This window comes from Aotus nancymaae, unplaced genomic scaffold (assembly GCF_030222135.1).
Source record: "Aotus nancymaae isolate 86718 unplaced genomic scaffold, 86718_ANA_hifiasm-v0.15.2.pri h1tg000260l, whole genome shotgun sequence".
NCBI classification, from domain to species: domain Eukaryota; kingdom Metazoa; phylum Chordata; class Mammalia; order Primates; family Aotidae; genus Aotus; species Aotus nancymaae.
In genome coordinates this window covers 828,332-844,719 of record NW_026988675.1, presented here as the reverse complement: position 1 = coordinate 844,719, position 16,388 = coordinate 828,332, and the positions used below count along the sequence as shown (strand labels likewise).

The 16,388-nt window shown below is 60.0% G+C and overlaps 1 protein-coding gene across 7 annotated transcripts in view; it reads left to right on the top strand.

The window, feature by feature from the left end:
• Positions 1 to 16,388, top strand: part of LOC135273095 (zonadhesin-like) — a 161,825-nt gene that overhangs the window by 120,448 nt on the left and 24,989 nt on the right. For 2 of the 7 annotated variants that reach the window (XR_010340956.1, XM_064372016.1), the window contains exons 2-4: positions 6,222 to 6,351; positions 7,756 to 7,839; positions 8,768 to 8,888. Coding sequence is in view for 6 of the 7 variants with exons in the window: in XM_064372016.1 (XP_064228086.1) it covers positions 8,822 to 8,888 (67 nt within the window). In the remaining variant the exon portion in view is untranslated. Of the gene's footprint in view, positions 1 to 2,418; positions 3,082 to 6,221; positions 6,361 to 7,051; positions 7,138 to 7,755; positions 7,840 to 7,980; positions 8,361 to 8,767; positions 8,889 to 16,388 lie in introns of those variants that run through there. The other 5 variants (XM_064372018.1, XM_064372020.1, XM_064372019.1 and 2 more) reach the window with 5 other exon arrangements.

Below are 16,388 nucleotides of genomic sequence, written 5' to 3'. Positions count from 1 at the left end.
GGCTGCTTGACCACCTCAGGGGCCAACGGTTTCTGAGGTTCAAGCCTCGGCAGGGCTGGAGGAGGCAGGCACTGGGGCCCCTTCATCCGCTGTGAGTTCTGAAACCGCGTCTCCTCCTCAGCCTCAAACTCCAGGAACCTGGGGTGAAAAAGGTTACAGGCCGTGTTGAGAGGGTCCAGGCCCCCTGCCCCCAGGACCAGGCAGCAGCCGATGGCAGGGATGGGAAGGCATGCCGTGGACGGGCTGTCCAGGCCCTGCCTGGGGCCTGTCCCCCAGTCCCAGAGGGAGCTGCTCCCAGAGTTCTGGGCTCTCCCTCCCTCACCCGGCCCCCGCAGAGCCCATGGCATCAACAGGGCTTCCTGACTCAAGTCAGGGCCACGCGGCCCAGGAGGGCACCAGGGGGGCCCCTCCTCCTGGCTTCAGCTGGCCAGGGGTGGGGTTTATGGCAGAAGGTGTCAGGAATGTTGCCCAGATGCAGGAGTCCTGAGGTTGGGACTATGGGTCCCTGAAGTATAACCCAGGAGCACGAGGCCTGGGAGACCCCTGGTCAGGAGGAAGCAAAAGCTGGGCCCCTTTCCCCCAAGGCTGCTGTCTTTCTGTCTTAACGGAGGGGACTTCCCGGGAACAAAGGCAGGGAGGCCAGAGATGGGTCTCATGGTGTCCTGGACGCAGGTGGCCCCTGACCCAGCGCAGGTTTCTCCAATCCTGGCCAGGCCGGGATGGGTGAAAACCGACTCGTGGCCACTGCTGTGAGGAGAGTGCATCCCGCTCTGTCTATAGTCGCCAGCGCCGCTTCTCCCCATCCCCACAGCTGGCGGTGATCTCCTTTGGGCTGTGATGCTGGCTGCTCCCTCCATGACCCCCAGTGTCAAGGCAGGGGTTGGCCCCAGGCCAAGCAGGGCGTGGCTTCCCACCAGGGCAGTATAGAGACCCCAGAGCACTCTAGGAGGGAGGAGCAGTTTCTTGAGAGAGGCAGGGGCCCAGGAGGGCCTGTGTTTGTCCACACCCTCATGCTCCACGCTGAGAAGCCACCATGGCCACCGGGCCTCTGTCACCTTCTCTTACCCTGCCATGCGGGCTCTGCCCCTGCATCCCAGACTCACTTTGCCGCCATCTGGTAATAGATGATCCTGTCAGACTTGCTGATGTGCTGCCATTCCCGCATGGCCCGCCACAGTTGCTCCTCCAGGGTCATGCTGGGCTTTCGCCGGGCCAGGGTTCTGAGAACTGGGCTGTAAGGCGGTGCAGTCAGTCCCAGTCCATAAGCCTACCCTCCATCCCAAGCCCACCTGGTCCCAACACCCGGCCCCTGTCCTCCCCACACCTGTCCTGCCATGTGTCCCCATTCTGTTTTCCCCCACGTGGGCTCCTCAGCCTCTAGGACACCCCCCCAAGATCAAACATCAACACAAGCCACTGGGTGGCCTCTCCTACTGCCCCTCGAGTCCTCAGTGTTGACAAGTGAACTCAGTACTATGGGTGGAACGTGTGTGTCCCCAGCATTCCTGTGCTGAAGCCCTGAGCCCCAGTGTGTCGGTTCTTGGAGTCAGTCAGGGTTGGAGCAGGTCATGAGGGTGGGTTCCTGTCATGGCATCCGAGCCCCGATAAGGGCAGGAGGAGACAGCAGGGCTGTCCCTCTCAGCCACAAGGGGACACGGCCAGAGGCAGCCCTCTCCAGCCAGGACACCAATCTGCTGTCGCCTTGATCTGGGACTTCCGGCCTCTGGAACTGGGAGACGTGACTGTGTCCTGATGAAGCACCCAGTCTGTAGGATTTGTTATGACAGAGCCCGAACTGACTGAGACAGCGCACACACAGAATGACCGGGGAGCGAGGGTTAACGTGCAGGTTCCAGGGCCCCAGGACTGAGCATTTAAGCAGCTTCCTGGGGACTCTGGAGTAAGGTAGCCCCTGGGGACATAGCCTCAGGGTCCTGGAGAGTAGTAGAAACCAGAACCAAAGCAGAGCGGCATCGAAGCCCACTCCACGCCAAGCCTGTGAGCCTGGGGCGACTCCACTCTGAGAATCAGGGTCCCCAGTGCACCGGGACTCAACTCCAAGGGAGAATGCAACCAGTTCCAGGATGCAGGGGCGGCAAGATTTTTGGGAACAACGATGGGGCCTCCTTACACCTACAGCCTGGGCAGGGGACTTGCCTAGGGAGTGGCCAGTGTGTTGCCTGGTGGTTGTACTCAAGCTCCCGTGGAGTACGGGTTTGCTCATCAGCGGGGGACACAGGGTCACAGAGGCCCTGCAGGATGGAGAGAGGCAGGACTGGGACTGAATCGACAAACCCTCAGATCTGAGGCGTTGCTGCCTCAGTCACCACAGTCCACAGCCCTGAACTGCTGGGCTCGTGGGCTCGTGGACTCGTGGTGCACTGAGAGCCATCACTGGAGCCCATGGCTTTGGGGAGCGCTGTCCTAGATGGCCTAGTTCTGATAGTGATAGCAATAGGGACAGTAATCATAACAGCTATCATGTAATGTGTCCCAGCATGTGCCGGGCACTGTGCTATGTGCCTCATATGTGAGCTCAAGTCACCTCCTCACCATCCTCTGAATGAAGCATCATTGTCCCTTCTTCTAGAAGGGATCGAGGGCGAAGCTGCAAATACCTGCCCAGCATGGACCCTAGTGCGGGGCCCAAGACCATCCCTTGTGCAGGCTCCACCACCACTGTGCCAGCTGGACCTCAGCAGAACAGTGGGCGTGTGCCGGTTTCCTGCAGCTCCCACCCCCAGCTCCATGTGATGTGCCCCTGGCCTTTGCCACTCAGGTCAAGGGGAGGCACTGGGGTGCACTAAACCCAACCCGTGGCTCATGTTGGACCGGGAACCCTCTCTGATCTGGGTCTTCTGTAAACGTTGTCATGACAATGTTTGAAAGTAAGGATTGGCCGGACTCACAGGACAGTGAGGGGCAGGTGAGATGAGGCCCCTGAGAGTCTGTCCTGAGCGGCAGCCAGATTAATGTTGCTGAAAATGTGCCCTTCCATAGCTCCACCCGTCACCTTTAAGACCACCCTGCAAGCTTCCCTGAACGGCGTGACCTCCCGTCCATCCAGCAGCCTCTTTACGGGTGAGCTGCGAGATGAACTCCGGTGCCCCGAGGACACTCACATAAAGAAGCAGGAAAGCGCTTCCATGTCTGGACTCTGGGGAATGTGCCTCCGGGCCAGGGTCTTGTAGTGCTGCCAGAGTCGGAAGTTGTCATACACGCTCTTGCAGGAGTCGTCTGGTTGGGCCTTGGCCTGGGAGGGAGCCTGGCTGCCGTCTCCATGAGCCCCTTGTGGCCATGGACAAGCATTCCCTGGGGCCATGATGGGGGCCGGCTGGGGAGCCGGTGGTGGTGCTGGAGGAGGAAGGCTCTGGGACCAGCCTCCCTCGCAGGCCCGGGTGCCCCCAATGACGTGGGCAGCCCCAGCGGGCACCGCAGGGGCAGCTGCTAGGGGTCGGGGAGGTGGACAGGTGACACCCGCGCAGAGGGTGCCTGGAGCCTGCCAGACGAGGGGTGCCTGAGTTAGGACCAAGGTCTGTGCCTGAGGGGCCTTCATAGGCCCCGCTTCTGTCTTTATCTGGAGAAGGGCGTTGGAAGCCCCAGCCCAAATCAGGCCTTGGCCATCCTGTCCTGCCACCAGAGGGGTGCTGGGGAAGGCAGACAGCACCAGAGAGCTGCCTGGAGGAACCACTGTAATCATGAGGGTCGGCCCGTGTGCTGGGCTGGGAGCAGGTGTGGTGAAGGGCAGAGCCGTGAACACTGGCATGGAGGTGCCAGGGTTCTTGGTCACACTTGGCTCCAGCACTGGGCATGCTGTGGAGACAAAGGAAAGAGGTGAATGAGCTGGGGTCTCCAGGTCCGCACTAGTCACTGGGAATCAGAGGGGTGTCCCAACAGCTGAGGGTGTGGGACAAGGAAACTCTGCAGCTTGTAAGTGTCTGTGAGTGTGTATCGCATGCTCTGTTCCTCCACGGGAGGGTCGCTTCGCTAGAGAGCCTGGCCCTGGCTCCACTAGACTCCCTGACCCCTGTCTGCCAAGAAGCAACAGCCAAGCCTTCGCTGCCTCTGAGGGTCTCCCTGGCAGACCCTGTGAGCCTTACAGGTATCTCCCAAGCCATGGGTCAGGGATGAATCTCTCGCCGGCTTGGTGGCCCTCAGCATGCTCAGCAGCAGGTGAGGGGCCTCCCCCAGGGCGGTGCTATGCGCTCAGAAGGCCTATAGGAAGCCAGAAGATTCCTAATATTATGGTCGTGTCTCCTCTTCAGTCTTCCTTTTCCTGAAGCTCTTGAAAACCCCTTTCTGTCCTAGCTCAGCACAACAAAATAAAACCACTGATTAGAGTGGGTGTGGCGATTCATGCCTGTAATCCCAGCACTTTGGGAGGCCGAGGTGGGCAGATAACCTGAGGTCAGGAGTTGAAGACCAGCTTGGTCAATGTGGTGAAACCATGTCTCTACTAAAATACAAAACTCAGCTGAGTGTGGTAGTGCATGCCTGTAATCCCAGCTACTCAGGAGGCTGAGGCAGGAATATTGCTTGAACCCAGGAGGCAGAGACTACAGTGAGCCGAGATTGCACCACTGCGTTCTGACCTGGGTGACAGAGCAAGACTCTGTTAAAAAAAAAAAGAAAAAAGAAAAAGAAAGAAAGAAAAAGAGAAAGGGAGGAAGGAAGGAAGAAGGAAAGAAGGAAGGAAGGAAATCATTGGAAAGAAATCTGTCCCAAGCCAGCACCCTGTGAACCCTGAAGATAACCCATATGTGTTATGGCCAGTGTGCAAGTGATTGTCCTGGCACCATGCACGGCAAGTGCTAAACAGGGGTCAGATTTGGGCCACCCTTTCCTCAGTGCTCGGTGGTCCTGGCTGCCACTCAGGAAGGTGTGCTCCCAGGGGGCAGGTCTGAGAAGCAGTGGTGTGGAGTTCCCTGAGATACTTTGATTGCTCAGCCAGCAACAGCTGCACACGATTAGAGCACAGCCAGGAAGCAGTGAGCAGTGGGGCTGTCAGGGGAGGTGTCCAGGGATTTCCACAGCTGCTGGTCATGTTAGAATAGGTCATGGGACAACGAGCCCGTCTCTGGTCCTTTTCCTTTGAGCTCCCAATAACTGAATCTAGTGACCAACCAAGAACCAGAAGTTCTTGGGCCACAGGCCAGGTGTGGCAAAGTTGTCTGGAGCTCATCCCTGTTCACTAGGACCTCATGCAGTCTCCAGTCAAGGGGACTAGGGATACAGCACATGCACCTCATCAGTCAGGACACACATCCTGACTTGAAGGAGAATAATAAGAGGACCGTCTTCCTATTTGTACGCTACTCTCCTTCCTCTACTGAATAGGAAACCAGTCTTTCCAGACCCTTCCACTGAGAACCAGCAAGAGTCCACACCTGACCCCTGTTCATGAGGTAGTAGACATGGAAAAGAGACAAATTCTTCCTCTCCACAGTAACACAAAGTGCAGAGGACAGGCCATGAGCTAGCAGACAAGAGGAAGTGGGTCTGAAGACCTGAGCTTCCACAAAAGGACGAAGAATTCAGAACAAGCTGGGAAGCCCAGGCCGTGTTGCCTGATCTTCCCCAACTGCCCCCACCCCTGTTAAATGAGAGCCAACAGCCACCTGAACCGACGGAGAAGCCACCTCTGGGGAGGGAGCTGAGAGGCTGCGGCAGTTACAGTAGCCCCAGCCTCGCCCACCCAGAGGCTGTCACTGCGTGCTCTGTCACAGACAACCCACCCAACAGTTTTCTGGCTGAGCCCACTTCTCCCCACTCTTCCCTAAGATCTAGAAACGTCCAGTCCAAATCCCTCTGAACAATATGGAAGGGCACCTTCCAGGTGCCTGAAGACACACAACACAGGGCTCAGACTTGCCTGTCATCCTCCCTGGGCCACCAGCACATCACGACGATCCCACCACTCCCTACAAAGACACGGCGATGTGACCTGTCCCCCTCTAGAAAGAATCAATACATCCACTCCATCCTTTCCCCTACATGGTGTATTCCCCTGGGCACCTTGGTCCACCTCTAAGGAGCCGTCCTCCCTAACCACAGACTCAGGGTGCCATGGCCCTCCCCAGGTGTGATGTATTTGGGAACATCCAGTGCTTCCTCCCTCCTGGACATCAGCCCTATCAGCTGTCCCCTGGGGCACTGTGAAATTTGAATTCCCAAGGATTTGAAACATGGCAGAGAATTGGATAATGCCCTTGTCCCTACAGCCTCACCTCCATTTGAAGCCATCGCCTCAGGCTGGGTGCTGACCACCGCTGTCTGGCAGTTTCTGTGGTGAGAAAAGTCAAGGGCAGGACCCAGAGAGTGACCTGCCTCAACAGATTCTCCTGAGTTCAGGTAGGTCAGGTAAAATTTGAAAGTATGGCAGTTTAGAACATAGGACCCAGACATTCTGCAGAGGGGGAGGGGCGGTGCAGTAAGTACCGGTCGCGGCAGGGGACATTCTGTGCAGGGCTCCAGTCAGTAGGCAAGAGCTGAGCTTCCCTTCCAGCTGGAGGGCAGCAGCGCGGACTGTGTGCGCCTCTTTAGGCAACTTTTAAATTGTCCTTCTGACTCACAGCACAAAGCTTCAACCTGATGTCCCCTTTACTTCCGTTCTTTGTCAACAGACCTACTTTTGTGCCCCTCAACCCATGCTCCTTCCCATTTGGGCTCTTTCCCTCTCTTGATGAATCTCAACAGGGGCTGCACTTCCTAAACACAATTTAACCAAGCAATACTTTTGCATGGTTCGAAATTCAAGTTGTGCACAGTGGACTAGGCAGTGACCAGTCTTCCTCCCACTTTTTTCTGTCCACAACATTTTGTTTCCTGTAACAAACGGGTGTTCTGATTCTTTTTCATCTTTCCAGAGATATATTATACAAACGAAAGGATAATGAAGCTGTTTTTGTTGTCTGCAAATGCTTTCAGGTTTTTTTGGGTGAAAGTTGATATATTAATATTAATATGTTCCAGTATTCTGACACTTCCCGTTGGCACTTAGGAAGCATTTGCCCCTTCCTAAGACAATGGGACTCATGCAGGCAGAGTTGCGAGACAACATAACCGGGGCCACACTGCAGGGAAGGCGGCGGATTGCAAGTGTGAAGCCCAGGGTTCTCCCCTCCTTGCTCCGGTTGTGTGAGAAACTCATTTTCTGACTCCTGTCCGATATCCCTCATGAGTTCTCGGTTTGATCCCGATTCTGAATGTGAATGGTCCTTGAGCATTTCTATGAAATGCCTCCACAGTGGCCACTGGGAGGGGAGCGACCTCCACGCAGTGCCTGCCTGTCCGGGTGCTCCCAGGCCTTTTGTCCTCTGAGACAGAGCTGCCTTCTTACACGCAGCCCTCTTCCGCCGTGCAGCTCACCTCGATCTTAGCTGAGAAGATTGGTGGAGAGCAGTTGAAGCAAAACGATGGTAAACTTACCGAAACAACGTCCCCAGTAGTGGGGATTCCAGGTGTGCACCACCACACACAGCTAATTTTTGTGTTTTTAGTAAGAGACGGGGTTTCACCATGTTGGCCAGGCTGGTCTCGAACTCCTGACCTCAGGTGGTCTGCCTGCCTTGGCCTCCCAAAGTGCTGGGATTATAGGCGTGAGCCACTATGCCTGGCCTGTTAACGCTAACTTCTAAGTTACTCCTTCCCATTTCCTTTTTTGTATTCCTATTTGCAAATACTTTGTATCCTTATATATCAAGATCATCTGTGATACTGACTGACTTAATTGGCATCTCCCTTTTGTTTTACAAGTGACGGCCAAAAAATGAGCAAACGGAAAAAGAATTATCCAGATCCAGTTTCCATCATCCAGAAGTATGGTGCTGATGCGCGCAGGTACAGACCGGTGCTTTGCCTTGTGTGTCTTTATTGTTTTATATGTAAGCGTCTCCTATACTATTGGTCCGAATTGTTAGGTTTCGTTTATACTTAGGTTTTTAACAACACATCTCTGTTATGATTTGGGTGTTATGTTGGTGTGCTTGTTGATCTTCAACTCCCCAAATAGTTTTCTAGATGATAAAGGCATTTTTCAACCTAGAGGTCCGTTTGGGGAAGAGGACCTCTGTTGGGTGTTGGTCGAGCTGTCCAAGTCCTCCCCAGGCTAGATGTGGATTGCCTCTGCCTTCCTTCCTTTCTAGGTTCCCTGTCTTGTTGGTATTCGAATTCTCTTTCACCATTTATTTTAATTTTGTACCTACAGAGCCATGTGAGATATATCTATGCTGGAGCTAATATGTGTATGCTAGAGGCTGGTTGTGGTGCTGCCAGAGAAACAAAGCAGGACATGAGTTCTGTGTGTGGAGCAGGGACTTAAGATCAAGGAGGATTTTGCAGAGTGGGATAGAACATTCTGGGTAAAATGAACAGCTTTAGCATGGCAGTTCCTTCTCAGTACTCATTTTGAGTTTGTGGACAATCATTCAGTCCTAGACAGTTTTACTGTCCTTCTTTCCTGAGGTTTAAAGGAATTAAACCCTGCACTTGCTGACAAGGTTTTAGAATCTCTCTCAATTCTTAATTACTATTTGGTGCAGAGAAGTAATGTTTTCCTAAACTCTCTTCGGTTCACTCAAAAACATAATCGAGGACTTAATGTCGTACATTGGTGCTTATGTTGAAAGTATTGCTGAAAATCAGAAATTCACACTGCCAGCAGTGTTTGGGATTTTTGTTATTTGTTTGTTTAAGTGATTGTAAAAGTTGATTTCCTTATAGTAACTTACCCCAATGTGCAAGTGTTTAACTGATTGTTCATTCCTAGGAAGAAGAAATAGAATTTCTCTCCAATGAGAACACAGTTAGAAAAAGCCCCAACATGACGGACCAGTGGATCCTGTCCTTCATGCGGTCTCTCATTGGCTTCTTTGAGACTGAAATGGCAGGTGAGTCTCTCTTGGTCTGTCCTCCCAGAATTACTACTCTCTTTGTAACTGCCCTTTTGGCATGTGTCTGTCTATAAACATAGTGGAAATATTGAGAGAGACAGAAAATTAAATAATTACTTCCTTTCACCTCTCAAATGTAGTTTTGTTAAGGCTTGTTAATTGTCGGGATGTCTTTGTTTCAAGGCCCCGGGGAATTCTGACTTGGCTCGGTGGCTCACACCTGTAATCCTCAGCATTTTGAGAGGCCGAGGCAGGTCACCTGAGGTTAGGAGTTCCAGACTAGCCTGGCAAACATCGGTGAAACCCCGTCTCTACTAAAAATATGTTAAAGAAAAAGTTAGCTTGCGATAGAGGCAGGGAATGTGTAATCCCAGCTACTCAGGAGGCTGAGGCAGGAGAATGGCTTGATGTCTCTGGACAGGGCTTGGTGCCGGGGGGCCTGGATCTCTGGATAGTTGTCGGTGCCGAGGGGCCTGGGACTGGGTAGGTGCCGGGGTCCAGTGCCTCTGGACAGAGGCAGGTCCTGGGGAGCCTGGGTCTCTGGACAGGGGTAGGTGTCGCGGGGCCTGCATCTCTGGACAGGGCTAGATGTGGGGTCCTGGACCGGGGTAGGTGTTGGGGTCCTGGGCCTCTGGACAGGGGTAGGTGCCGGGTCCTGGGTCTGTGGACAGGGGTAGGTGCCGGGGGCCTGGGTCTCTGGACGGGGGTAGGTGCCGGGGCCTGGGTCTCAGGACAGGGGTAGGTGCCGGGGTCCAGGGACCCTGCACAGAACTGGGTGCCGGGGGCCCTGGGTCTCTGGACAGGGGTAGGTGCCGGGAAGCCTGGGTCTCTGGACAGGTGTTGGTGCCGGGGTCCAGGGTCTCTGGACAGGGTAGGTGCCAGGGGCCTGGGTCTCTGGACAGGCGTAGGTGTCAAGAGTCCTGGGTCTCTGTACGGGAGTAGGTGCCAGGGGGCCTGGGCCTGGGTAGGTGCCGGGGTCCAGGGTGTCTGGACAGGGTCAGGTGCCGGTGGGCCTTGATCTCTGGACGGGGCCAGGTGCCGGGGTCCTGGGCCTCTGAACGGGGGTATCTGCGGGAGTCCAGGGCCTCTAGACGGGGTAGGTCCTGGGGGACTGGGTTTCTGGACAGGGGTAGGTGCCAGGGGTCTTGGTCCTCTGGACGGGGTAGGTGCCGGGGGCCTGGGTCTCTCGACAAGGGTAAGTGCCTGGGGGCCTGGGCCTCTGGACAGGGGTAGGTGCCGGGGGGCCTGGGCCTGGGTAGGTGCCGGGGTCCAGGGCCTCTGGACAGAGGCAGGGGCCGGGGGCCCTGGGTCTCCGTACAGGGGCAGGTGCAGGGAGCCTGGGTTTCTGAACGGCGGGGGTAGGTGCCGGGGTGCCTGGGTCTCTGGACAGGGATAGGTGCCGGGCTCCATGGCCTCTGGATGGGGTAGGTGCAGGGGGCCTGGGTGTCTGGACAGGTGTAGGTGCCGGCGGGCCTTGGCCTGGGTAATTGCTGGGGTCCAGGGTGTCTGGACGGGGCAGCTGTCGGGGGCCAGGGTCTCTGAACGCGGGTAGCTGCCGGGGTCCAGGGCCTCGGCACAGGGGTAGGTGCCTGGGGGCCTGGGTCTCTGGACAGGGGTATGTGCCGTGGTCCAGGGCCTCTGGGCAGGGGTAGGTGCCCTCGGGGGCCTGGGTCCCTGGACGGGGTAGGTGCTGGGGGCCTGGTTCTCTGGAAAGGGGTAGGTGCTGGGGGGCCTTGGTCTCTGGACAGGGATAGGTGCGCGGTCCTGGAAAGGGGTAGGTGTTAGGGGTCCTCGGCCTCTGGACAGGGTCAGGTGCAGGGGTCCAGGGCCTCTGGACAGGGGCAGGTGCCAAGGGTCTGGGCCTCTGGACAGGCGCAGGTGCCGGGGCGCATGGGTCTTTGGACAGGGGTAGGTGCCGGGGGGCCTGAGTCTCTAGAAACTGGTAGGTGCCGGGGTCTGGGTCTCTGAACAGGGGTAGGTGCCAGGGGCCTGGGTCTCTGGACAGGGGCTGGTGCCGAGGAGCCTGGGTCTCTGGACAGGGGCAGGTGCCGAGGTCCAGGGCCTCTGGACAGGGCTAGGTGCCGGAGGCCCTGGGTCTCTGACCCGGGGTAGGTGCCGAGGGTCCTGGGACTTAGTAGGTGCTGGGCTCTAGGGCCTCTGGACAGAGGCAGTTGCCGGGGGCCTGTGTCTCTAGACAGGGGTAGGTACCGGGGTCCTGGGTCTCTGGACAGGGGTAGCTGCCAGGGTCCTGGGTCTCTGGACATGGGTAGGTGCCGGGGGCCTGGGTGTCTGGACAGGGTTAGGTGCCGGGGTCCTGCGTCTCTGGACGGGATAGGTGCCGGGGGCCTGTGTCTGTGGACAGGGTTAGGTGCCGGGGGTTCTGGGTTTCTTGACAGGGGTAGGTCCCGGGGGTCCTGCGTCTCTGGACAGGGGTAGGTACCGGGGGCCTGTGTCTCTGGACAGGGGTAGGTGCCGGGGTCCAGGGCCTCTGGACAGGGCTAGGTGCCGGGGGACCTGATGTCTCTGGACAGGGCTTGGTGCCGGGGGGCCTGGATCGCTGGATAGTTGTCGGTGCCGAGGGGCCTGGGACTGGGTAGGTGCCGGGGTCCAGTGCCTCTGGACAGGGGTATGTGCTGGGGTCCAGGGCCTCTGGGCAGGGGTAGGTGCCCAGGGGCCTGGGTCCCTGGACGGGGTAGGTGCTGGGGGCCTGGTTCTCTGGACAGGGGTAGGTGCTGGGGGGCCTTGGTGTCTGGACAGGGATAGGTGCGTGGTCCTGGAAAGGGGTAGGTGTTAGGGTTCCTCGGCCTCTGGACAGGGGCAGGTGCAGGGGTCCAGGGCCTCTGGACAGGGGCAGGTGCCGAGGGTCTGGGCCTCTGGACAGGCGCAGGTGCCGGGGCGCATGGGTCTTTGGACCGGGGTAGGTGCCGGGGGGCCTGAGTCTCTAGAAACTGGTAGGTGCCGGGGTCTGGGTCTCTGAACAGGGGTAGGTGCCAGGGGCCTGGGTCTCTGGACAGGGGCTGGTGCCGAGGAGCCTGGGTCTCTGGACAGGGGCTGGTCCCGAGGAGCCTGGGTCTCTGGACAGGGGCAGGTGCCGAGGTCCAGGGCCTCTGGACAGGGCTAGATGCTGGAGGCCCTGGGTCTCTGAACCGGGGTAGGTGCCGAGGGGCCTGGGACTTACTAGGTGCTGGACTCTAGGACCTCTGGACAGAGGCAGTTGCCGGGGGGCCTAGGTCTCTAGACAGGGGTAGGTGCCGGGGTCCTGGGTCTCTGGACAGGGGTAGGCGCCGGTTTCCTGGGTCTCTGGAAAGGGTAGGTGCTGGGGGTTGGGTCTCTGGACAGGGGTAGGTGTTTGGGGATTTTGGTCTCTGGACAGGGGAAGGTGCGGGGTCCTGGGTCTCTCGAAAGAGGCAGGTGCCGGGTGTTTGGGTCTCTGGACAGGGTCAGGAGCCGAGGGGCCTTGGCCTGGGTAGGTGCCGGGGTCCAGGGCCTCTGAACAGGGGCAGGTGCCGGGGGTTTAGGTCTCTGGAGAGGGGCAGGTGCCAGGGGCCTGGGTCTCCGGACAGGGGTAGGTTCCGCGGGGCCTGGGTCTCTGCACAGGGGTATGTGCCGGGGGGCCTGGGTCTCTGCACAGGGGTAGGTGCCGGGGGGCCCGGGTTTCTTGACAGGTACAGGGGCCGGGGGGCCTGGGTATCCGGACAGGGGTACTCTGGCCAGGTTCCAGGGCATCTGGACATGTTAAGGTGCCGCGGGCATGGGTCTTTTCACACGGGCAGATGCGGGGGCGCCTATGTCTCTGGACAGAGGTAGGTGCCGGAGGGTCTGGGTCTCTGGACAGGGGTAGATGCCGGCGTGCCTGGGTCTCTGGACAGGTGTAGGTGCCGGGGGTCCTGAATCTCTGGACAGGGGTAGGTGCCCGGAGCCTGGGTCTCTGGACAGGGGTAGGTGCCGGGGGGCCTGGGTCTGTGGACAGGGGTAGATGCCGGGGTCCATGGCCTCTGGACAGGGCTAGGTGCCGGGGTGCCTGAGTCTCTGGACAGGGGTAGCTGCTGGGGGCGGGTGTCTCTGGGCAGGGGTAGGTGCCAGGGGTCCTGAGTCTCTGGACAGGGGAGGTGCCGGGGGCCCGGGTCTCAGGACAGGGGTAGGTGCCGGGGTCCTGAGTCTCTGGACAGGGGTAAGTGCCGGAGGCCTGGGTCTCTGGACAGGTGTAAGTGCCGGGACGCCTTGGTCTTTGGATAGGGGTAGGTGCTGCGGGGCCTGGGTCTCTGGAAGGGGCAGGTGCCTTGGTCTCTGTATAGGGGTAGGTGCTGGGGGGCCTGGATCTCTGGAAGGGGCAGGTGCCGGGGGCCTAGGTCTCTGAACGGTGGTTGGTGCCAGGGGGCCTGGGTCTCTGGACGGGTAGGTGCCAGGGGTCCTTGGTCTCTGGACGGGGGCAGGTGCCAGGGGGCCTGGGCCTCGGTAGGTGCCGGGTTCCAGGGCCTCTGGACAGGGAAAGGTGCTGGGGGGACGGGGTCTCTGGACAGGGGCTGGTGCCGGGGGCCTGGGTCTCTGAACGGGGATAGGTGCCGGGATCCAGGGCCTCTGGACAGAGGTAGGTGACGGGGGCCTGGGTCTCCGGACAGGGTAGGGGCTGGGGGCCTGGTTCTCTTGAAAGGGTTAGGTGTCGGGGTCCTGGGTCGCTGAACAGGGGTAGGTGCGGGGTCCTGAACAGGGGTAGGTGTTGCGGTCCTGTGCCTCAGGACAGGGGTAGGTATTGGGGGACCTGGGTCTTTAGACAAGGGTAGGTGTGGGGTCCTGGGCCTCTGGACAGGGGCAGGTGCCGGGGTCCAGGGCCTCTCGACAGGGGCACGTGCCGTGGGGCCTGGGTCTCTGAACAGGGGTAGGTGCCGGGGGCCTGGGTCTCTGGACAGGGGCTGGTGCCGGGGGCCTGGGTCTCTCAACGGGGGTAGGTGCCTGGGGCCTGGGTCTCTGGACAGGGACAGGTGCCTGGGGGCCTGGGACTCGACATGGGTAGGTCCCGGGATCCAGGGCCTCTGGATACGGGCAGGTTCCGGGGGGCCTGGGTCTCTTGACAGGGGCAAATGCAGGGGCACCTGGGTCTCTGGACAGGGATAAGTGCTGGCTGGCCTGGGTCTGGGGACAGGGGTAGGTTCCCGGGGGGCCCGGGTCTCTGGACAGGGGTACGTGCCGGGGTCCAGGGCCTCTGCACAGGGCTAGGTGCCGGGGGCCCTGGGTCTCTGGACAGGGTAGGTGCCGGGGGCCTGGGTCTCTGGACAGGGGTAGGTGCCTGGGGGCCTGGGTCTCTGGACATGGGTAGGTGCGGGGCGCTGGACAGGGGTTGGTGTTGGGGGACTTCGGCCTCTGTACAGGGGTAGGTGTTGGGGGACCTTGGTCTCTGGACAGGGGTAGGTGCGGGGTCCTGGGCTTCTGGACAGAGGCAGCTGCCGGGGGTTGGGGTCTTTCGACAGGGGCAGATGCCGAGGGGCCTAGGCCTTGGTAGGTGCCGGAGTCCAGGGCCTCTGAACAGGGGCAGGTGCCGGGGTTTAGGTCTCTGTACAGGGGCAGGTGCTGGGGGCCTGGGTCTGTGGACAGGGGAAGGTGCCGGGGGGGCTGGGTGTCTGGACAGTGGTAGGTGTCGGAGGGGCTGGGTGTTTGGATAGTGGTAGGTGCCGGGGGGCCTGGGTCTCTGGACAGGGGTAGGTGCCGGGGGGCCTGGGTCTCTGCACTGGGGTATGTGCCGGGGGGCCTAGGTCTCTGCACAGGGGTAGGTGCCAGGGGACCCGGGTCTTTTGACAGGTACAGGGGCCGTGGGGCCTGGGTATCCGGACAGGGGTACCCTGGCCAGGGTCCAGGGCATCTGGACATGTTCAGGTGCCGCGGGCATGTGTCTTTTCACACGGGCAGATGCGGGGGCGCCTGTGTCTCTGGACAGAGGTAGGTGACGGAGGGCCTGGGTCTCTGGACAGGGGTAGATGCCGGCGTGCCTGGGTCTCTGGACAGGTGTAGGTGCCGGGGGTCCTGAATCTCTGGACAGGGGTAGGTGCCCGGAGCCTGGGTCTCTGGACAGGGGTAGGTGCGGGGGGGCCTGGGTCTGTGGACAGGGGTAGATGCCGGGGTCCAGGGCCTCTGGACAGGGCTAGGTGCCGGGGTGCCTGAGTCTCTGGACAGGGGTAGCTGCTGGGGGCGGGTGTCTCTGGGCAGGGGTAGGTGCCAGGGGTCCTGAGTCTCTGGACAGGGGAGGTGCCGGGGGCCCGGGTCTCAGGACAGGGGTAGGTGCCGGGGTCCTGAGTCTCTGGACAGGGGTAAGTGCCGGAGGCCTGGGTCTCTGGACAGGTGTAGGTGCCGGGACGCCTTGGTCTTTGGATAGGGGTAGGTGCTGCGGGGCCTGGGTCTCTGGAAGGGGCAGGTGCCTTGGTCTCTGTATAGGGGTAGGTGCTGGGGGGCCTGGATCTCTGGAAGGGGCAGGTGCCGGGGGCCTAGGTCTCTGAACGGTGGTTGGTGCCAGGGGGCCTGGGTCTCTGGACGGGTAGGTGCCAGGGGTCCTTGGTCTCTGGACGGGGGCAGGTGCCAGGGGGCCTGGGCCTCGGTAGGTGCCGGGTTCCAGGGCCTCTGGACAGGGAAAGGTGCTGGGGGGACGGGGTCTCTGGACAGGGGCTGGTGCCGGGGGCCTGGGTCTCTGAACGGGGATAGGTGCCGGGATCCAGGGCCTCTGGACAGAGGTAGGTGACGGGGGCCTGGGTCTCCGGACAGGGTAGGGGCTGGGGGCCTGGTTCTCTTGAAAGGGTTAGGTGTCGGGGTCCTGGGTCGCTGAACAGGGGTAGGTGCGGGGTCCTGAACAGGGGTAGGTGTTGCGGTCCTGTGCCTCTGGACAGGGGTAGGTATTGGGGGACCTGGGTCTTTAGACAAGGGTAGGTGTGGGGTCCTGGGCCTCTGGACAGGGGCAGGTGCCGGGGTCCAGGGCCTCTCGACAGGGGCACGTGCCGTGGGGCCTGGGTCTCTGAACAGGGGTAGGTGCCGGGGGCCTGGGTCTCTGGACAGGGGCTGGTGCCGGGGGCCTGGGTCTCTCAACGGGGGTAGGTGCCTGGGGCCTGGGTCTCTGGACAGGGACAGGTGCCTGGGGGCCTGGGACTCGACATAGGTAGGTCCCGGGATCCAGGGTCTCTGGATACGGGCAGGTTCCGGGGGGCCTGGGTCTCTTGACAGGGGCAAATGCAGGGGCACCTGGGTCTCTGGACAGGGATAAGTGCTGGCTGGCCTGGGTCTGGGGACAGGGGTAGGTTCCCGGGGGGCCCGGGTCTCTGGACAGGGGTACGTGCCGGGGTCCAGGGCCTCTGCACAGGGCTAGGTGCCGGGGGCCCTGGGTCTCTGGACAGGGTAGGTGCCGGGGGCCTGGGTCTCTGGACAGGGGTAGGTACCTGGGGGCCTGGGTCTCTGGACATGGGTAGGTGCGGGGCGCTGGACAGGGGTTGGTGTTGGGGGACTTCGGCCTCTGTACAGGGG